General features: G+C 29.2%; 1 protein-coding gene across 2 annotated transcripts in view; it reads left to right on the forward strand.

Moving 5' to 3' along the window:
• Positions 1 to 26,023, forward strand: part of LOC145246772 (sugar phosphate exchanger 3-like) — a 105,411-nt gene that overhangs the window by 50,869 nt on the left and 28,519 nt on the right. For both annotated transcript variants that reach the window (XM_080108555.1, XM_080108556.1), the window contains 2 exons: positions 1,856 to 1,928; positions 18,526 to 18,589. In XM_080108555.1, coding sequence (XP_079964681.1) covers positions 1,856 to 1,928; positions 18,526 to 18,589 — 137 coding nt within the window. The remainder of the gene's footprint in view (positions 1 to 1,855; positions 1,929 to 18,525; positions 18,590 to 26,023) is intronic.

The raw sequence follows: 26,023 nt of genomic DNA on the forward strand, positions 1-26,023 counted from the left end.
AAGACGACACTGTTCGTATTCGCTCCCAAGGAAAATGGAACCTGAAAGGTAAAATTGTTAAAAAACTAAAAGAGCCTCGTTCGTATTTAGCAAAAACAGAATAAGGAAAATATTTAAGACGTAACAGACATCACCTCTTAAAACAAATGAAAATCCAACACGCAGAGTTACATATGACTATGAAAACATATTTAATCAAGAAAATAGTCCAAGACAAGCCGTACCACAAATGGGTAGGGAAAAGAGAACAACAACAATAAACTTCACGAGAGGCAGAACAATTAGGCTTCCAGTCAGATACAGACACTAATTAAATACATATAAAATAAAAATACAAACTTTTCTATTAGTAAAAAACCGAAGATGTTATATGCATCAAGGAACACGAGTTATTTCCCCTTGACTGGGATTACACCCACCATCACCATTGCCTGCAACCTCCCACCACACAATCACGTGGTATATCGTAGTAGCAAAAACTACTACTCCTTCTCAGTGTTAATAAAGCTTTTGTATCGTTCACACGTGTGTCTCTCTCTTCTCTCTATGTTATCACTAACCCTTTACTAATTCAGTCCACATAATACAACAGTACACTTGTCCACAGCTTCATTTCTGCATTGCGTTTAGGTTTAATAAAAAGAAAGATTAATAGAATGCAAAATCTGTTGTTATTTTAAGATACAGCTTTGTGTCATCTGTATATCTTTATGCTGTGGCTTTTTTTTTTAAATTAGCATCTGAAACATGATATAATAGAGGACAGTTTTATATGTTTTGATGGACAAAATTATTCTGTCTTTTTTTTTTTTTTGCAAACATTATATAGAATGCAAAATCTTTTTCAGGGTAAAATGTTATTTTCTTAACCCTAGTGAATAACAATTTTCTTAACCATAGTGAATAACAATTTTCTTAACCACAGTGAATAACAATTTTCTTAACCATAGTTAATAATTATTTTCTTAACCATAGTTAATAATAATAATCTTTTTCACCTTGTATCATGCTGAGGTTAGATGTTTCTTAAATGACTTCCAAGCCTGTCTATTGCTTTTTTGCTTATGTCACCCACCAGGATTAGATCATCATGAACTGATTCCAGATATGCCTTAAGCAGTCAGATATATATATGTTGTATGCTGTTTGTCTTGCATATGACAGTCAGATATATATGTTGTATGCTGTTTGTCTTGCATATGACAGTCAGATATATATGTTGTATGCTGTTTGTCTTGCATATGACAGTCAGATATATATGTTGTATGCTGTTTGTCTTGCATATGACAGTCAGATATATATGTTGTATGCTGTTTGTCTTGCATATGACAGTCAGATATATATGTTGTATGCTGTTTGTCTTGCATATGACAGTCAGATATATATGTTGTATGCTGTTTGTCTTGCATATGACAGACTTGTAAGCCATTTTTAGTTTTAGAAGATAAGAGAAATGATGTTCCAAACAAAATACCAGTAGGGAAGTTTTAAATTGTCAAAGCTTGCAATCTAAAGAATCTTGAATTCTAAAGCTGGTAGATGAATAGCAGCATTCCTTCCTGTATAAAGATAAAAAGTTATGTGCAGGAATTCTTAAACATTCAGTATATTTTATAGAATGATTCTGGTTTCTGATTGGTCTGATAGCCAAAATATTGCAACAACTGTATTTCTGCATTTTGTAAAATTGCTGTCTGAAGACTCTCCATGTGATAGATATGTGTAGTCGTATAGTTGCCTCAGTTCACCGGAATCAGTTGTGTAATTTCAAAGTTCTTATCTCATATATTTTGGATGTAGAAATTATCACAGAATCAATTCATTTTGGATTTATTCATTTATCTTTTTTCTTCAGATTATTTTGGGTTTTACAGTTTTACTGCAATTTAAACAACCTAAAGAGTTGAAAATTGAAGTTCCTGGTAAAGGTAAATATCTCAATTATTTCCTCTGACTTTATTATATGCAAATTAGGCACTTGTACAGTTTAATCAAGACATTAAAAAATAAGAAATATCGAAAAAAGGTCATATTGTACATGTCCGTTTTGGACTGAAGATCACTGAAAAAAAATTTCACTTAATTTGATCAAGTAGTTTTTTTTTTTACAGCAGAAAAACACGTTTTTATGAGAGCGTGTTGAAGGTTGGATTTGTTTTAAATTTTTGTTTGAATTATAGAACATGCCACGGGAGATAACTCCATGTAAAGCGCCGACACTCCCTCCCCATCTTTAATACTAGATTTACTTCCTAAAAATCGAACCTTTTGCTCGGTATCATAACAAATTGTTTTTTCGCTGTAAAAAAAACTACTTGATGAAATTAAGTGAAATTTTTTTTCAGAGTACTTCATTCCATAACAGATACGTACAATTTAAACTTTTTTTCAATATTTTCATTTTTTAATGTCTTGATTAAACTGTACAAGTACCGCAAATTATGTTAGCAATGTTTAAAAGCCGATAATACTGTTTTGTTAGACTTGACTCTTGTTTTTCACTTGTGAATCCCAAAATGATCCCAGTTTATAACATTAACTTTTTTTAGCGATAGGATACCCTCAGTTTGTCTAAAAAAATAAGGAAAAAAGCAACTAAACCTAACAAAAATATGTATTACTTTATAAAATGATTTTAAATAAGTGACATACAATTGGAAAAAAAGATGTTTGACTAAGTTTTTTTTTGTGCATATATATGTATATGCATATATATATATATATATATATATATATATATATATATATATATATATATATGTCAGTGGCGACTCTAGCCTATTATTGCTATTTGTGCACCCCCCCCCCCGCCCTCTGCAACTTCAGTTCCCAATCCGTGGTCCATGGACCCAAAGTAAGTCCTCATAGTTGTTATTGCATGATTCTCCATTGTATAGCACAGATTGACTAACGTACCTTGCATGGTGCTTTTTTGTGAACAATCAAGATACTATATAAGTTGTAGTCTTGTTAATACAGTAGATAGGATAACTTTTTTTTTTTCCTTTCAAAAGTATAGAAGAAAAGAGATGTTCATTACTATGAGGAGAAAAATATGTTTATTAGAATAAAGAAATTGATGACAATGGCAACTAACTAGGTTAGCAATGAAGTCCACAACTCTCCAGGTCATTTTTTACTCATGGAATTATAAAATAATTAAATGATTTTTTATCAACACTTCACAATCCTTTTTTTTTTTCATTAAGGAATGGTTTATTCGTGAATTTTGAATCATAGAAATCTACAAAAGATGCGGGTTCTATGTCATTTTATATTAATAGTAAGAAAAACTCTTAAACCTCGGAACCTTCATAGAATTCCGTAGTAGTACGTAAATACTTTTGTAATTTTTTTTCATAAAGATTCTGTATGTAATTTTTTTTTTGCTGTATCATTTCACAGCTAGTGTTCGCCTATAAATGCCTTTGAATGGGCCTGTCTGCAGGTCAAGTGCGTTTTTGTGAAGGTCATCTCATTTGAGCATAAACTCCAGGCATCTTGGTTTGGCCGCAAATTTTTCTATTACCTTATTGTGCAATTCTTTCTTTGTTCTAAGTCTTTAAGCATTTCCTTCTCAATTGAAATTCGGGCTAAAGACGAAAGTCAATCCTCAGCCATAGTGCATCTCAAAAATGATCGTATTCTGTCCAAGGTTTAGAAACTTCTTTCATTTGAAACTGAAGTAGCGGGAATGGTAAGGAAAAGTTGTATCAGTCTCACAGTTTCAGACATTGCAGACAAAAAACCGAGTTCATGAAGCTTTACTTGAAATACATTTTTTGAAATCATTATCAGAATACAAATACCTGAGCTAACTTGTCAAGTATTTTAGATAAAAAATACCAGGGTATTTTTTCTGCAATGCATCTATATGTTGCTTAGGGAATGTACAGGAAAAAACTCCAAACTTCTTCACATCGAGCAATTCAAAATATGAAAAGTTTCTTATGTTGGCGAATCGTTCCTTTAGAGATGAAATGATGTTTTGAATTATTTCAAAATATACACTTTTGTAGTTGATTCGATTTCCCCTATTTCTTTTTGTGGGTGGAGCGTGTGATTCGTCCGATATCTCCATGTCTGTCATCGTTTGTTGGATCATATTTTCATGTTCATTGTCACAATTGTTTGATATTGATTGAATGAAATCATGTATTTTATCTTGAGCATATTTCACGTCGAGTTTTCTGCGCTGTAAAATGTCAAATAGTTTCTCTTTTTGAGAAAGAATGACATAAAAACAGTTAATAAAAAACATGAAAATTGTCGGTTTCACTTAGTGTTGCTTCATCCCATATTTCGCCATGATCAAGAATATTTTCGAGTGCGTTCATTATTTTTTGATGATCGTCTTTTATAACAGATACGCTTCTTGATTTATAAAACCATCTGGTAGCACACAAAGATGGGATGCTGATTTCAAATTTTCAGAACACACTCTTCCGTTTCATACTAGATGATGTGAATTTACTGAAGTTGTGTAAATGTGAAAAAAATATTTAAATGCCAACAACTTTTTCCGTACTTTTACTCAAAACTAAATTAAGTTTATGGGCATAACAATGGATGAAATCGGTGTATTTAAATCCCCTCTCTCTCTCAATTTAATTTGCACTCCGTTCCATTCAACTGCCATCACGGCTGCTCCATCATAAGTTTGGCAAACCAATTTTGATTTTGCATCATCGAAGGAATTTAAAGAATTCTCGATTACATCAACTAATCTTGTGGCACTTTTGTCAGCGCTCACGTCATGAAATCCAAGGAATCGTTCAATAATTTTGCATCCATTCACATACCTAACAATGATCGAAAACTTCCAAAATGTAAATTCCATCTGATGAATTTTGAAACATATATCTTGACCAGTTAAAGTTATCCATGGAAACACTGAGAACATTGAAAATCTTAATTTTATCCAAAAATTTTAAGATACAAAGAATTTGTAAATAAAGTCCGTGGTAAAATTGAATGTAGTGAAGCGACTGAAATATTTTCGGCAACTGAATAATGTTCTCCAAAAATGGCGATTAAATTTTCCCATAGAATAAAAGGTAATATTGGTGAATAAAGTTGGGTTTAAATAGCTGTGAAATGATGGATGCAGCAAAAAAAAGTTACAAGACCTTTATGAAAAAAAAATTACAAAAGTATTTACATACCACTACGGAATTCTACGAAGGTTCATTGGTTTGACAGGTTTTCTTAGTATTAATATAAAATGACTTAAAACCCATATTTTTCATAGATTTCTATAAAAAATTCCTCAATAAAAAACAAGCAAATTCACTCTCATTCAAAACCTGTTCTTTATTAATTAATGAAACAGTAACTTCATCACTGATATTAACAATCTGATATATACACATAGCTATTCGTACTACTACATATTGCAGCAGTAGTAGTAATCGTTCTTCATGTGTTTATGCGTGCGTATGTATCTATAGATCTCACTCTCACTCTCTCTCGGTCCCTCTCCCTCTTCCCAAGAAGGGCGTCAGCAGTGACATTGTGCTCAATTTGTTGAGCATGGTAGTTTGTCTTGATTTTGCCAGTGGCTACAGGAAAAAGCAAGATTTCTCTAACATTATGCTTATTATGAGGGTTCTTGTGCTTGGCACGGATTGCGCGTGTTCAACATTGTAGCCGCTTTTATGGGATGTTCAATGTATCTGGCGGTTGCCGGAGAAAGTCCATCCATTCAAAACATCATCGTTGTATTATTCCTAGATATATTTATGAACTTTTGACTACTTAGTTATTGAAACTTAAATCCATGCATAATTTAATTGAGATCAGACTAAGTATGTTTGCTTGAAATTAATGGATGATTTTTAATCCATTTTGAATAACATTGACCAAGTTATTGGTAGTGCCGGGCACGAGTGGCATTAGTCCCATCTCCGCCCCTGATATATATATATATATATATATATATATATATATATATATTGTGCATATACAGGGTGACCCCCCCAAAAAAAAACCTAAATGGAGGCCATCTAGAACATATGCTGTAGAACGGAGAAAAAAAAGACCAAAGACCCTTGTGTTTTGATGTGATGTTTTGAATATAATTCACTAGTTATGACCAAAGTTTCATTTCATTCAGACAAAACACTAAGAAATAGGGCCTAATTATAATCGGGCCCGTTTTTTGGGGGTCACACTGTATATTGTGCATATATATGTATGCATATATATATATATGTATGCATATATATGTATGTGTGTATATATATATATTGTGCATATGATGGACTCTCCCGTCGATTTCGACGTATGAGGTTTGGACAACCCATATTTCTAAAACTCATTTATGCTTTTGCCTCTGATAACTTTTTAGTCCAGCAAGGGACTTGCAAACAAGGCCACAAATAGAACATGAATGTGGATTTAACGCTGCATATATTGGTGCGGCTGCTAGTCGTTTTGCTCTTACTCTGTTTCCTTTCAGTTGCCTTAAGCTTTCAGATTGAAACCTCTGGAGACCTTCAAAACACCTTGATCTCCATCCTTTTCGGTCATTCACCTCATCTTCAAGACTCCTGTATGGTATGTTCACTGTAGACAAGTTACTCTTCAACTTGTCCTTGTACCTAAGCCAAGGACGTCCGACAGTTCTTTTACCACCCTCAAATTGACTGTACATCACAATTTTTGGAATTCTGTCATCGGGCATCCTCAATACATGACCAGCCCACCGCAATTGCGATTGAATAAGGAATGATTCAATGCCAGATATTTTGCATTTTGTGAATAATTCGGCATTTGATACCTTGTCGCGGAGGCTAAGGCCACATATGGAGCGTAGACAGCTTTTGTGGAAAACGTCCAGCTGATTAATGTGATGTCTGTATGGGGTCCATGACTCAGATCCATAAAGAAGAATGGAAAGAACAACAGCACGGTAGACAAGGATTTTTGTGTCTAGTCGAATACCCCTTTCATTCCACAAGCGATGGCGAAGATTTCCAAAGGCAGAAGTGGCCTTAGCAATCCTGTTGACAAGAGAACCGCCCTGGTTCACCTTGCTACCAAGGTAAGGAAAGAACTTGACATAATTGATATCCGTTGACTTTCAGCTTGCGTGCAGGAAATCTATACTCTGGTGGATTTTGCTTTACGCCTTCAACTTGTTTTGGAGTAGGGTGTGGCTGATGCACTACCTCAGTCTTCCTTATGCTAATTGTCAGGCCAAAGACCTTGCACGCGGCTGAAAATCGATCAAGAAAAACCTGGGCTTCTTCAAAGGATGTGGCTACCAGTGCGGCATCGTCAGCGAAGAGCAAGTTGCGAATAATTTTGGTGCGAAGAAGAGTCTTGGCCTTAAACCGTTGATGGTTAAATAAGCCACCGGATGACTGAAATTGAAACTTGACACCAGTGTCCAAATCATCAAATGCATGTTTCAGCATTAGTGAAAAGAAGAGCGCAAAGAGGACTGTCGCCATTACACATCCCTGTTCGTAACGTCAAATGGATCAGACATCTGAGACAACATTAGCCTTCATCCCCTCGTGAAAGGAAATGATCACGTTCAGCATGTTTTCTGGAATACCAAGCCTTCTTCAAACTTGCCAAAGAGCATCGCGATTCACAGTGTCGAAGGCCTTCGTCAGGTCAACAAACACCATATAACATTCCTGATTTTTCTCATGGACCTTTTCTGCCACCTGACGTAAGGAAAATATCATGTCAATGGTGCCGCGACCCGACCGAAACCCACACTAGGACTCTGGATACATCTCATCAACGAGACGATTTATGATTCGGTTTAGAATGAGCCTAGCCAGAATCTTTCCTGCAATTGAAAGCAGAGATATCCCCCGATGGTTGTCACAGACATTCTTGACTCCCTTATTTTTGTAGAGATGTTTGATGCAGGCATCTTTGTAGTCCTGTGGAACTCGGCCTGCTTTCCATATCTTTACAAAGAGAGCATGGAGCTTTTTTACCAGCACATGCCCACCATGCTTGTACACTTCAGGCAGAATTGGATCCTTTGGTGATGGAGACTTGCCAGAAGCAATTTGTTTGATGGAATCCCATACCTCCTGATAAGCAGGTTCCAATGACAATTCTGGAATATCTGGATTCTGAGGAATAGAGGACACGACATCGCCGTCAATGACAGATGAGGTGTTTAAGACAGTTTCAAAGTGCTCCTTCCAACGAGTGAGAATATCTGATTTATCAGTCAGCAATGCCTCTCCATCGGCTGTGCTTTATTGGGAAGCACCACTTTTCTGAGGACCAAATACCTCTTTCAAACCATCATAGAAGGCTTTCGTGTTCTTGCTGTCAGCAGCTCCCTGCAGTGCAATTGCCTTATTGTACCACCATTGTTCTTTCATAGCTCAGAGAGCTCGTTGTACCTCACCTTACACTTTTTGTAGGCCGTGTGCTTCACTGTTGAGTTTTTGTCCTTAATCCAACATTTGTGAGATGAGTGCATTTGGTTAATCAGTGCTTTAACTTCATTGTCACTTTCGTCAAACCAATCCTGGTGTTTTCTTTTCGGTATTCCAAGGACTTCTACTGCTACAGCTTGAGTTGCTTCCCGCAATGCTTTCCAAGAAGATTCAACATCATCAGTTACATCAACACCCTCAAGGTTTTCATCAAGCTTATTGGAGAGCTCAGTTCTCTTTTCCCCGGATTTAAGAGGCCGCACATCAATGCGTTTGGGGACTGTTGATTTTTTACCTCTGTGCCTTCGCACATGCAACAACAGTTTACTTCTGAGAAGGGCGTGATCCGAAAGACAGCAAGAAGTGTGGAAAGAGCGAGTGATTTTTAAGTCACTCATGTGCTTCCGCTTTGTTATGACGAAGTCAATAAGATGCCAGTCCTTTGAATGAGGATGCATCCATGTCATCTTCCGATGTACAGGTTGTTGGAATATGGTATTGGTAATACAGAGGTCAAACTCCCTACAGATTGTAAGAAGTCGTAAACCATTTGCGTTTACCTTGCCTATGCCATGCTTACCAAGTACACCGGTCCACGACAGATGGTCACTACCAACACGAGCATTGAAATCGCCAGCAAGAACGAGTTTATCATGGTGTCGAACTCTGGAGAGGACATCACGGAAGGTATCGTAGAAGTCATCCTTCTCTTGATCTGAACTGGCTAACGTTGGGGTGTAACAACTAACTAGCGTCCACAATGCGTTTTCTACTCTCCATTAAAAAAAAAAAAAACTATTAAGTATTGTACTTAAAAGTCCAACAGACGTGTTTAAGGGAAAGTATGGTGATAGATTCCCCTCTCACAAACTAAGAATGAGTACAAATTCGTAATCTATTTTTGCAATCAACTTGGTAGATAAATAAACATTTATGGACGAGAAAAAAAAAAGCTAACATTTAATAAAACAGAAATACTTGAATTAAATACTGAAATAAAATGGAGTTATTAATATTTGAATCTAAAAATAAAAAGTATGATTAAAATTGAAATCACTTATCTCAACAAAAACACATCCGTCTCCAAAATGTAAACTGAAATGAGGAATTTAAGTTAACAGCATTCAAAAATATTTTTTTTTTTTTTTTTAAATTAACTGTTAAAAGAAAAGCGTGATTTTATTCTGAACTTTAGCTAGTCACGTTTTAAGAAACTTACGATAAAAAAGAAAAGCGGATGGGGAGGGGGGGTTTCTTCCAAAAGTACATAAATTTAATACTGAAATAAAATGGAGTTATTAATATTTGAATCTAAAAATAAAAAGTATGATTAAAATTGAAATATATATATATATATATATGCACAATATATATACATATATGCACAATATATATATATATGCACAATATATATATATATATGCACAATATATATATATGCACAATATATATATATATTGTGCATATATATATATTGTGCATATATATATATATATATATATATATATATATTGTGCATATATATATATTGTGCATATATATATATTGTGCATATATATATATTGTGCATATATATATATATATATATTGTGCATATATATATATATATTGTGCATATATATATACATATATTGTGCATATATATATATATATTGTGCATATATATATATATATATATATTGCGCATATATATATATATATATTGTGCATATATATATATATATTGTGCATATATATATATATATTGTGCATATATATATATATATATTGTGCATATATATATATATATATTGTGCATATATATATATATTGTGCATATATATATATATTGTGCATATATATATATATTGTGCATATATATATATATTGTGCATATATATATATATTGTGCATATATATATATATATTGTGCATATATATATATATATTGTGCATATATATATATATATATATTGTGCATATATATATATATATATTGTGCATATATATATATATATATTGTGCATATATATATATATATTGTGCATATATATATATTGTGCATATATATATATATATTGTGCATATATATATATATATATTGTGCATATATATATATATATATTGTGCATATATATATATATATATTGTGCATATATATATATATTGTGCATATATATATATATATATTGTGCATATATATATATATTGTGCATATATATATATATTGTGCATATATATATATATTGTGCATATATATATATATATTGTGCATATATATATATATATTGTGCATATATATATATATATTGTGCATATATATATATATATTGTGCATATATATATATATATATTGTGCATATATATATATATATATATATATATTGTGCATATATATATATATTGTGCATATATATATATATATTGTGCATATATATATATATATATTGTGCATATATATATATATTGTGCATATATATATATATTGTGCATATATATATATATATATTGTGCATATATATATATATTGTGCATATATATATATATTGTGCATATATATATATATATTGTGCATATATATATATATTGTGCATATATATATATTGTGCATATATATATATATTGTGCATATATATATATATATTGTGCATATATATATATATATTGTGCATATATATATATATATTGTGCATATATATATATATATATATATATATATATTGTGCATATATATATATATATATATATATTGTGCATATATATATATATATATATTGCGCATATATATATATATATTGTGCATATATATATATATATTGTGCATATATATATATTGTGCATATATATATATTGTGCATATATATATATATATATTGTGCATATATATATATTGTGCATATATATATATATTGTGCATATATATATATATATTGTGCATATATATATATATTGCGCATATATATATATATATTGTGCATATATATATATATATTGTGCATATATATATATATTGTGCATATATATATATATATATTGCGCATATATATATATATATTGTACATATATATATATATATTGTGCATATATATATATATATTGTGCATATATATATATTGCGCATATATATATATATATTGTGCATATATATATATATATTGTGCATATATATATATATATATTGTGCATATATATATATATATATTGTGCATATATATATATATATTGTGCATATATATATATATTGTGCATATATATATATATTGTGCATATATATATATATATATTGTGCATATATATATATTGTGCATATATATATATATTGTGTGTATATATATATATATATATTGTGCATATATATATATATTGTGCATATATATATATATATATATATTGTGCATATATATATATATATTGTGCATATATATATATATATTGTGCATATATATATATATTGTGCATATATATATATATATATTGTGCATATATATATATTGTATATATATATATATATATATTGTGCATATATATATATTGTGCATATATATATATTGTATATATATATATATATATTGTGCATATATATATATATTGTGCATATATATATATATTGTGCATATATATATATTGTGCATATATATATATATATATTGTGCATATATATATATATATAGTGCATATATATATATATATTGTGCATATATATATATATTGTGCATATATATATATAGTGCATATATATTGTGCATATATATATTGTGCATATATATATATAGTGCATATATATATATATATATAGTGCATATATATATATATATAGTGCATATATATATATATATAGTGCATATATATATATATATATATATATATATATATAGTGCATATATATATTATATTGTGTATGTATATATGTATGTATATATATCTATAATATAAAGCTGAACGTCTGTGTGTATGTTTGGTCACAAATAGGCTTCTATATGGTTGACTATTATAGAAAACTGATCACATATAATGATAGAATATGTATCAAGACACAGGAATAGGTATGCTTGATCTGGCATAATGATGATTCATTAAAATTGTGGGGTCTGTGTACGCGCCTGGTTCAGAAAATATGGAAATAAAAAAATTTAAAAGTAAAAAAAAACGTTTACACGTGTTTTTGATATAGATGTACATAAGAATACTTTGATAAGTATGTTTTAACTTAAATAGGGATAGTATAATAAAATTGTTGGGTCTGCATTTTCGCCTGGCCTCCATAGAAAGGAAATAGGCACAAACTTTAATGAAGACTTCTCATATCTATCTCTGTAAGTATACTTTGATAATTATGTTTCAGTTTGAAGACGTATGGTATAATAAAATTATGGGGTGTTCGTTTGTGCCTGACCTCCAAAGAATGGAAATATGTCACAAAGTTTAACAAGGTTTTTTAATATAGATCCACAGAATATTGTGATAAGTGTTTCAGTGTGAACAGGTATGGTATAATAAATCATGGGTTTATCTATTTTATTTTTACTTTCATCATATTTTGCTTTGGTTTTGATGCCCCCAAATTCGAAGCTATCTCTTTACAACCCTTCCTTTTCATAACCTATCATACTTTCATAAATCAGAGTCCATTTTCTGTAGGCTGTTTTTGAACCCAGTCAACAACGGGTACTTTTGCTAGTGTGTATATATATATATATATATATATATATATATATATATATATATATATATATATATATATATGTATATTGTGCATATATATGTATATTGTGCATATATATGTATATTGTGCATATATATGTATATTGTGCATATATATGTATATTGTGCATATATATGTATATTGTGCATATATATGTATATTGTGCATATATATGTATATTGTGCATATATATGTATATTGTGCATATATATGTATATTGTGCATATATATGTATATTGTGCATATATATGTATATTGTGCATATATATGTATATTGTGCATATATATGTATATTGTGCATATATATGTATATTGTGCATATATATGTATATTGTGCATATATATATATATTGTGCATATATATATATATTGTGCATATATATATATATGTATATTGTGCATATATATATATATGTATATTGTGCATATATATATATGTATATTGTGCATATATATATATGTATATTGTGCATATATATATATGTATATTGTGCATATATATATATGTATATTGTGCATATATATATGTATATTGTGCATATATATGTATATTGTGCATATATATGTATATTGTGCATATATATGTATATTGTGCATATATATGTATATTGTGCATATATATATATATTGTGCATATATATATATATTGTGCATATATATATATATGTATATTGTGCATATATATATATATGTATATTGTGCATATATATATATATGTATATTGTGCATATATATATATATGTATATTGTGCATATATATATATGTATATTGTGCATATATATATATGTATATTGTGCATATATATATGTATATTGTGCATATATATATGTATATTGTGCATATATATATATGTATATTGTGCATATATATATATATGTATATTGTGCATATATATATATATGTATATTGTGCATATATATATATATGTATATTGTGCATATATATATATATATGTATATTGTGCATATATATATATGTGTATATTGTGCATATATATATATATATGTATATTGTGCATATATATATATGTGTATATTGTGCATATATATATATATATGTATATTGTGCATATATATATATATGTATATTGTGCATATATATATATATATGTATATTGTGCATATTTATATATATGTATATTGTGCATATATATATATATATGTATATTGTGCATATATATATATATGTATATTGTGCATATATATATATATGTATATTGTGCATATATATATATATGTATATTGTGCATATATATATATATGTATATTGTGCATATATATATATATGTATATTGTGCATATATATATATATATGTATATTGTGCATATATATATATATGTATATTGTGCATATATATATATGTATATTGTGCATATATATATATATATATATATATATGTATATTGTGCATATATATATATATGTATATTGTGCATATATATATATATATATATATATGTATATTGTGCATATATATATATATGTATATTGTGCATATATATATATATATATATATATATATATATATATGTATATTGTGCATATATATATATATGTATATTGTGCATATATATATATATATATATGTATATTGTGCATATATATATATATATATATATGTATATTGTGCATATATATATATATATATATATGTATATTGTGCATATATATATATATATATATGTATATTGTGCATATATATATATATATGTATATTGTGCATATATATATATATATGTATATTGTGCATATATATATATATATGTATATTGTGCATATATATATATATATGTATATTGTGCATATATATATATATATATGTATATTGTGCATATATATATATATGTATATTGTGCATATATATATATATATATATATTGTGCATATATATATATATATGTATATTGTGCATATATATATATATATATGTATATTGTGCATATATATATATATATATGTATATTGTGCATATATATATATATATGTATATTGTGCATATATATATATATATGTATATTGTGCATATATATATATATATATGTATATTGTGCATATATATATATATATATATATGTATATTGTGCATATATATATATGTATATTGTGCATATATATATATATATGTATATTGTGCATATATATAAATATATATGTATATTGTGCATATATATATATATATATGTATATTGTGCATATATATATATATGTATATTGTGCATATATATATATATGTATATTGTGCATATATATATATATGTATATTGTGCATATATATATATATGTATATTGTGCATATATATATATATGTATATTGTGCATATATATATATATATGTATATTGTGCATATATATATATATATGTATATTGTGCATATATATATATATGTATATTGTGCATATATATGTATATTGTGCATATATATATATATGTATATTGTGCATATATATATATATGTATATTGTGCATATATATATATATATGTATATTGTGCATATATATATATATGTATATTGTGCATATATATGTATATTGTGCATATATATATATATATGTATATTGTGCATATATATGTATATTGTGCATATATATGTATATTGTGCATATATATGTATATTGTGCATATATATATATGTATATTGTGCATATATATATATATGTATATTGTGCATATATATATATATGTATATTGTGCATATATATATATGTATATTGTGCATATATATATATGTATATTGTGCATATATATATATGTATATTGTGCATATATATATATATGTATATTGTGCATATATATATATATGTATATTGTGCATATATATATATGTATATTGTGCATATATATATATATATTGTGAATGTATGTATATATATATATATAGTGTGCATAATATATGTATATATTGTGCATATATATATATATGTATATATCGTGCATATATATATATATATGTATATATCGTGCATATATATATATATATGTATATATTGTGCATATATATATATATGTATATATCGTGCATATATATATATATATGTATATATTGTGCATATATATATATATGTATATATTGTGCATATATATATATATGTATATATTGTGCATATATATATATGTATATATCGTGCATATATATATATATATGTATATATTGTGCATATATATATATATGTATATATTGTGCATATATATATGTATATATTGTGCATATATATATATATGTATATATTGTGCATATATATATATATGTATATATTGTGCATATATATATATATATGTATATATTGTGCATATATATATATATATGTATATATTGTGCATATATATATATATATATGTATATATTGTGCATATATATATATATATATGTATATATTGTGCATATATATATATGTATATATTGTGCATATATATATATGTATATATTGTGCATATATATATATATATGTATATATTGTGCATATATGTATATATGTATATATTGTGCATATATATATATATGTATATATTGTGCATATATATATATATATATATGTATATATTGTGCATATATATATATATATATGTATATATTGTGCATATATATATATATGTATATATTGTGCATATATATATATGTATATATTGTGCATATATATATATGTATATATTGTGCATATATATATATGTATATATTGTGCATATATATATATGTATATATCGTGCATATATATATATGTATATATCGTGCATATATATATATGTATATATCGTGCATATATATATATGTATATATCGTGCATATATATATATATATGTATATATCGTGCATATATATATATATGTATATATCGTGCATATATATATATATATGTATATATTGTGCATATATATATATATGTATATATCGTGCATATATATATATATATGTATATATTGTGCATATATATATATATGTATATATTGTGCATATATATATGTATATATTGTGCATATATATATATATGTATATATTGTGCATATATATATGTATATATTGTGCATATATATATATATGTATATATTGTGCATATATATATGTATATATTGTGCATATATATATGTATATATTGTGCATATATATATATATGTATGTATATATTGTGCATATATGTATGTATATATTGTGCATATATATATGTATATATTGTGCATATATATATATGTATGTATATATTGTGCATATATATATATGTATGTATATATTGTGCATATATATGTATATATTGTGCATATATATATATGTATATATTGTGCATATATATATATGTATATATTGTGCATATATATATATATATGTATATATTGTGCATATATATATATATATATGTATATATTGTGCATATATATATATATATATGTATATATTGTGCATATATATATATATATGTATATATGGTGCATATATATATATATATGTATATATTGTGCATATATATATATATATGTATATATTGTGCATATATATATATATATGTATATATTGTGCATATATATATATATATGTATATATTGTGCATATATATATATATATGTATATATTGTGCATATATATATATATATATATATGTATATATTGTGCATATATATATATGTAAAATAATAGTTTGATGCGAATGTAATTCGGATTTCCTTGGGCTCCAAATAGGAAAGTAATTTTATTTTTTATCCAAATTCTACTCCTTTATTTTCAATAATTTTTGGTGTATGCTAATATTTCCTGTTATTTTGAACTGTCATAACATAACTAATATTTTTCATTGATAAGTATGTCTGTTTTATTTTGAACAGTTATATTTCATATAACTTCTACAAAAAATAATGTTTTTCATTTATCTTGTACAAATAATTTTGTTGCCGTAAGTAAAATTGTATGAAAGTCACAGCTTTTTCAGTAGTGTTTATATTGTAGACAATTTTGCTTTATTTTTCAACAAGGCATAATAATCAAGTAACTGATATCTTCCCTTTAGTATTTATGATTAGAAATAAATGGTAAAATCCTAAAAACGATGAATGACCTGCCCAATTTCTTCTGGAGAGGAGAAGAATAGACCCCTCTTTTCATCCCCACTCAAATTGTAGACAGTTCTCACAGATGAAGCTGAGTTATTACCTCTGCTAATATATAATGGTATAATAAAGTTTAGACTAAAGTCTATCTGTTGCATAGAAATGCAACCAATTTAGTTTATTAAGTGAGAAATTACATGAATATTTAAGCTTTTTAAAGCAGAGTCAATTTTTTTTTTTTTTTTTTTGATTAGGAGAAAGGACATTGATTTCCAGTGCTCAAATAATTTCAATGTAAAAACAGATATGCATTTAACTGTTGTTTGGTTCAATGGAAATCGCTACATTTTTTTTTATATTAAAAAGTGTACAATGAAGTTTTTTTCACGTTTGTAGAATCTGATATCCATCCTTCTGGAGCAACAGAAAAACTGAATTACTTGCAGTTAATGAAAATTCCGTAAGTTTTTTTCTATTCTATTTAATAAGTTGGAAATTGGGGCTTTATCGTTAGGGTTTGCAAGCTTCATAATTCCACTTTATTCTTTTTTCTGACCTAGAAAAGATGGAATTCAATATGGGTGTCAATGATATTCAAAAGAATTGTATCTTATAAACTTGCAAAAACAGCTAATAAAAAAAGATGTGTATTTTTTTAAGATGTGTTTCTTTCTTTATTAATGATAACCTTAGTTTACCATAAAGTAAAGTATATACCATATATATATATACACACACACACACACACACACACACACACATATATATATATATATGAGAGAGAGAGAGAAACGATAATATTGTTGCCTTAGAAACAACATGATTCCATTTCCATTTGATGAAAAACGATTTTCTTTTCTTGTTCGAGACCATCTACTAGTTGGCCAGTTGTGTACAATCTCAAAAGCAATCACGTCTATCATGTCTGAAAGTGACACAATGTTGAACAAGCAAGATTGGAGATGCGCCGCTATACCAATCCGAGTTATGACAACAGGACTATTGCCAGCACCTTCAAAATGCATTGCTGGATTGCCACAAATAACAGGGATGTGCCCAGGGTTATGAAAACAAAGTCCCCAGCCACCGTTATGGTTTTTGGTATGGTTTCAAGTAAGGGCCACATCATGCCATCTCACATCTTCGAAGTTGGCTTGAAAGTCAACACCAAACTGTATCTGAATGTGCTGAAGAGTGTGGTGATCCCCTGCTGCAATCTGGTGGCCACTGGCAAAACCTGGACTCAGCGCCAGTCCACATCCAAAGAGACCCAGGAGTGGTACAACTTTGTATCCTTCTCTCACTGCCCCCCCTCCTCCCTCGACTTGGACCTGCTGGACTACTTCGTTTGGTCATACATCAAGAAAATCACCAACATGACCTCTCACAACATCAAAGCCAACCTGATCACTGCCATCCACTAAGTATTCACCGAGCTCCTGCTGGCGCTTGTGGAAAAGGCATGGTCACAGTTCCGAATCTATATCGAAGCGGTGATGGAGGTTGAAAGTGGCTGCATCGAATAGTATTCGGCTCTGCTACTACATAATCAAGTTATCTGAATGGATTTTTTCAAAAAAGTTTTAAAATATATCTGTACTGTTGTTTTCTTTCGGGAGACACTTTTGTTACACGCTGTAAGATATACTAAACACTACTGCTTTATCATCAGTTTTGTTACACGCTGTAAGATATACTAAACACTACTGTTTTATCATCATTTTTGTTACATGCTGTAAGATATACTAAACACTACTGCTTTATCACCAGTTTTGTTACACTCTTTAAGATATACTAAACACTACTGTTTTATCATCAGTTTTGTTACACTCTGTAAGATATACTAAACACTACTGTATCATCAATTTTGTTACACGCTGTAAGATATACTAAACACTACTGCTTTATCATCAGTTTTGTTACACGCTGTAAGATATACTAAACACTATTGTTTTATCATCAGTTTTGTTACATGCTGTAAGATATACTAAACACTACTGTTTTATCACCAGTTTTGTTACACTCTTTAAGATATACTAAACACTACTGTTTTATCATCAGTTTTGTTACATGCTGTAAGATATACTAAACACTACTGTTTTATCATCAGTTTTGTTACATGCTGTAAGATATACTAAACACTACTGTTTTATCATCAGTTTTGTTACATGCTGTAAGATATACTAAACACTACTGTTTTATCATCAGCTTTGTTACATGCTGTAAGATATACTAAACACTACTGTTTTATCACCAGTTTTGTTACACTCTTTAAGATATACTAAACACTACTGTTTTATCATCAGTTTTGTTACATGCTGTAAGATATACTAAACACTACTGTTTTATCATCAGTTTTGTTACATGCTGTAAGATATACTAAACACTACTGCTTCATCAGTTTTGTTACACGCTGTAAGATATACTAAACACTACTGTTTTATCATCAGTTTTGTTACACGCTGTAAGATATACTAAACACTACTTTTTTATCATCAGTTTTGTTACATGCTGTAAGATATACTAAACACTACTGTTTTATCATCAGTTTTGTTACACTCTGTAAGATATACTAAACACTACTGTTTTATCATCAGTTTTGTTACATGCTGTAAGATATACTAAACACTACTGTTTTATCATCAGTTTTGTTACATGCTGTAAGATATACTAAACACTACTGTTTTATCATCAGTTTTGTTACACGCTGTAAGATATACTAAACACTACTGTTTTATCATCAGTTTTGTTACATGCTGTAAGATATACTAAACACTACTGTTTTATCATCAGTTTTGTTACACTCTGTAAGATATACTAAACACTACTGTTTTATCATCAGTTTTGTTACATGCTGTAAGATATACTAAACACTACTGTTTTATCATCAGTTTTGTTACACTCTGTAAGATATACTAAACACTACTGTTTTATCATCAGTTTTGTTACACGCTGTAAGATATACTAAACACTACTGTTTTATCATCAGTTTTGTTACATGCTGTAAGATATACTAAACACTACTGTTTTATCACCAGTTTTGTTACACTCTTTAAGATATACTAAACACTACTGTTTTATCATCAGTTTTGTTACATGCTGTAAGATATACTAAACACTACTGTTTTATCATCAGTTTTATTACATGCTGTAAGATATACTAAACACTACTGTTTTATCATCAGTTTTGTTACATGCTGTAAGATATACTAAACACTACTGTTTTATCACCAGTTTTGTTACACTCTTTAAGATATACTAAACACTACTGTTTTATCATCAGTTTTGTTACATGCTGTAAGATATACTAAACACTACTGTTTTATCATCAGTTTTGTTACATGCTGTAAGATATACTAAACACTACTGTTTTATCATCAGTTTTGTTACATGCTGTAAGATATACTAAACACTACTGTTTTATCACCAGTTTTGTTACACTCTTTAAGATATACTAAACACTACTGTTTTATCATCAGTTTTGTTACATGCTGTAAGATATACTAAACACTACTGTTTTATCATCAGTTTTGTTACATGCTGTAAGATATACTAAACACTACTGTTTTATCATCAGTTTTGTTACATGCTGTAAGATATACTAAACACTACTGTTTTATCATCAGTTTTGTTACACGCTGTAAGATATACTAAACACTACTGTTTTATCATCAGTTTTGTTACATGCTGTAAGATATACTAAACACTACTGCTTTATCATCAGTTTTGTTACACGCTGTAAGATATACTAAACACTACTGTTTTATCATCAGTTTTCAATAAAATGCTTTCATGTGCATTCATTTATCTAATATATAAAATTATATCATTCGAACTTTTGAGGTTGGATCTAAATAACTTCCAACTAAAGTACTGTATTTCATTACACTTTTTCTAACAAAAACTGAAGTAAAATACAGTATTTTCTTTTTAACAACATTTAAGAAAATGAAATTACTACTCCAAATGAAATAACAGCGGAAATGAAGGAAAATAACTATAAAGAATAGGGTTGCCTCCCCTGACAAATAGAATGGAGCAAGATGACAGACTCACATTATTTACAATTATCGTTCTTGTAAAGTTTTATTTTTCTATTGTAAATAAATAGTTTCATGTTCATACGAGGTGGTCTTGCTAATTCTCATAACCGGCAACAAATTACATCATTTTTACAAATTTGGCAAAGAGGTTGAGATAATTGACGATTTAAAAACAATATTTTCCTGTGACCACATAATGTCTTTTAAAAAATAAAATCGAACACATTTATTTTTTTGTTTTTGCTCGGAATTTTTTTGTTCACAAACATAAATAAAAACTGAATAATTTTTATCATGGATAAATTTTGTAAAAATAATAATAGTAACGCTACCAGGATGATTACTTCATAGCCAAGAGGCAAAACCATATAAAAACCTTCATCGAATTTAATTTTTGCCACATGTTGCTTGTAGTGCATCAAGAAACAAAATACAACTAACTGGCGAGTTAGCATGTAATGTCTCTTTTCAAGAAAAAAAAAAACTTTTCAGGTGTGTACTATGTTTCTGATACATCGACTCTAAATCTTCTTGGTGTTAATTTTATTGAAGAACTTGATTTTTTCAATGTTCCCCTAAACTCAGTTTTAAATTTTTTCTATATTAATGCTGTAGCAAATGCTGAAACACAATTTAAGAACATACTTAAGGCAAAGTTCAACAATTTTTTTCAAGAAAGTTTTGAATGTTCTAAAGTTAAAGTGACTTTAAAACTGAAATCAGATGTAAAACCAGTTTTCAGACCAAAGTACCCGGGACCATACATAGCTTTAGCTACAGTGGAGAAAGAATTGGACCACCTTCAACAAGTACGACTAATCCAACCCACAAATTACTCATCCTGGGCAGTATCTATTGCCATTGTGAAGAAGGCTAAGGGCAAGGTACATGTGTGTCCAGATTTTTCTACAGAATTAAACAACGCACTGATAACACATCAGTATCCTCTATCTGTACCGGATGATTTGTTTTCAAAACTCAATAGTGAAACCTGTTTCGCAAAACTAGACTTTGCATATGCATATCTACGAATGGAAATTGAAGAAGATTCCAAAAATTTTCTCACCATCAACATCCACAAGGGATTATTTCAATTTAATCGTCTTCCATTTGGGGTCAAATCAGCGCCATTGATATTCCAACAAACTATAGATGCAATGCTCACAGGATTGTCAGGAGTATCTGCTTACATTGATTATATTATCGTTACAGGCACATCTCAAGAGGAACTTCTGTGTCGCCTAACTTCTGTGCTGGATCGAATTTAACAATATGGATTTTATTTAAAGATCAAACAAATGCAAATTTTTCCAAATTTCTGTCAAATATCTTGGATTTTTATTTGACAAAAATGGTCGAAAACCAGATCAAGATAATAGTCAGACAATAAAGCACATGGCAGCCCTAAGGGATATTTTATCACTACAATCCTTTCGGGACTTTTAAGTCATGGTTCTTTGTTACCAGAACTGCACAAATTACAGGGGCCTCTTAATTATCTTTTACAAAAAAAGACACTAAATGGTCAAGTTTAGGTCAAGCATATGCAAAGAATCACTTTCAAGTCATTTCTTCGTTCTGACCTATTGCTTACACATTATGATTCATCTTTAGACATTACTGTGGTGACTGATGCTTCAGACTATGAGCCACACAATATAACATTGCAAAGTTTTTTAGCTAACTACTACCAATCCTTCATTCCCAATATGCACATATTGCGCACATCTTTAAATGAACTTAGGAAGGACAAGGTTTGGAACTGGATCATAGAATGCAAGATGGCCTTCAAAAAGTTGAAAGAGGTGCTCACATCAAAACTATTCCTGACTCATTACAACCTAGATTTAGACATTATTGTTGCAAGTGACACGAGCACATATGAAATTAACATGTGTATCCTGCATAAAATACCAGACAGATCTATGAAACTTATAGCACATGCGTCGAGAACATTACTACATGCAGAAAGGAATTATTCCCAGATAGAAAGAATCTTTAGGTATCATTTTCACAGTAACAAAATTCCACAGATAACTGCATGGATGACACTTCAAATTACAAACAGATAACAAGCCGTTGATCTTTTATATTTGGCTTGAAAACATGGTTGCCTACACATACACCAAGCAGGCATATATGTAGGCTACCCTATTGAATTGAAGAGGACAATTCTATTGAATTACGACTTTGGTATGGAGTTCCTTCCATCAAACAAGACATGCAGACGGCTTATCCTGGCTAATACCAAGGATGGTGAACCACTAGAAACTCGGTGATCACATCACTATGATCAGAAGGAGATTACAGTTCGATCCAATTCAACACTGTGAAAGAACTTCCTGTTACCTTGGACGATATAAGGAAAGAAGCCGAAAGCGATGACTTTATAAGAGAAACCAATGAAAAACTGCAGACTGATGAATGAGTAGCAGAGGTTTTCTCAACATGCAACCAAGTATTATTATATCGGGAGAGAGTAGTTGTTCTAGCGACCCTCCATAAGAAAATCTTACAGGATTTTCACACAGGACATCTGGGTGCCATCAGAATAAAAAGTTTAATGCATTCATATGTGTATTGGAGAAGCATGGACAAGGTGATATCATGCAGGGGATGTGCACTAACTGTTAAAGCTCCACTAATTCAATTTAGCCCATGGACTACGTGAGACCACTTGATGAACAGTACTACCTTATAATAGTGGACAGTTTCACCAAGTAGCCTTTAGGTGTAAAAGCCCAAGTACTGACTATAAAAACTCTTCATGAGTTATTTGCACGTTTCAGGGTGGTCGATTGCTTAGTGTCAGATAATAGCACTCAGTTTACATCCGGGGACTTTACAGAGTTCATGGAGGACTTCCAAGTGTACCACATCACAACGACATACTACCTCAGGTCAAGTGGATAGGCTGAAAGGTTCATGAACACCTTGAAGAAGGTTTTGAAAAAGGAAAAGGACACTCCATCTGAAAAAGCTTTGCAACGATTTCTTCAGGTATACCGCATGATGCCTAACGAGAATACACCATCCCAGATGTCTCCAACAGAAGTGATGTTCACTAGAAAAATACAGCCAGTCTTTGAAAAATTACTGCCAAAACAGGTAAAGACAACTGTTCCCAGAAAGAAATACATACCGGGAGAAAAAATATTCTTCCAGATGCACAAAGATAATAATACTTTCTGGGAACAAGGAACAATCAAGAACAGGATCGGCTATATGGTCTACATGGAGGAAGGGCCACATGTTATGTATAAAAAACATTTGAACCAGATATGCAAACACACTTTGGATGAGTCAAGTGAAACTCCACCAGAAGTAGATGTTGGACCTACTGTATAACGTGTTTGACCTGGAACCCTCTCAAGCAAGTACTGAAATATGTCGTTCCAGCAGAAAAAGGAAACAAAATCTTTGAGGGAGGGGGGATGCTGGGATAGTTAACATCCCTATATCCATGATAGTTAACACCCCTCTTTCTATGGATAATATGGATTCGTCTGGCTTATATAATGCCAGACATTTCTATCTTCAAGCAGAGAGTACACTCAGTTTAACTGCTCGCAATGAACACCAGAACTCTTTCACCTTATAATTGTGGCCCCTTAAACTTAACTACAGCACTTACAAAGATGGACAACTATGTTTTTAGATTACAACTTTCCATAAAATACCGACCAAGCAGTAAAATTGGCCAAGCAAGTGCGTTATCATCCATTCTCATTAAAAAGCAGTGAAAGGCACATCACTGCTTTATTTGTGAAATCTGAAGTTGTTTCTAGACTCGATTTCACAGTGAGATCATTACCTGTCACTTCAAAGGTGATCCAGGAAGTTACAGCCGC

This window comes from Euprymna scolopes, chromosome 24 (genome assembly GCF_053919585.1).
Source record: "Euprymna scolopes isolate OS-2025 chromosome 24, ASM5391958v1, whole genome shotgun sequence".
Classification (NCBI taxonomy): domain Eukaryota; kingdom Metazoa; phylum Mollusca; class Cephalopoda; order Sepiida; family Sepiolidae; genus Euprymna; species Euprymna scolopes.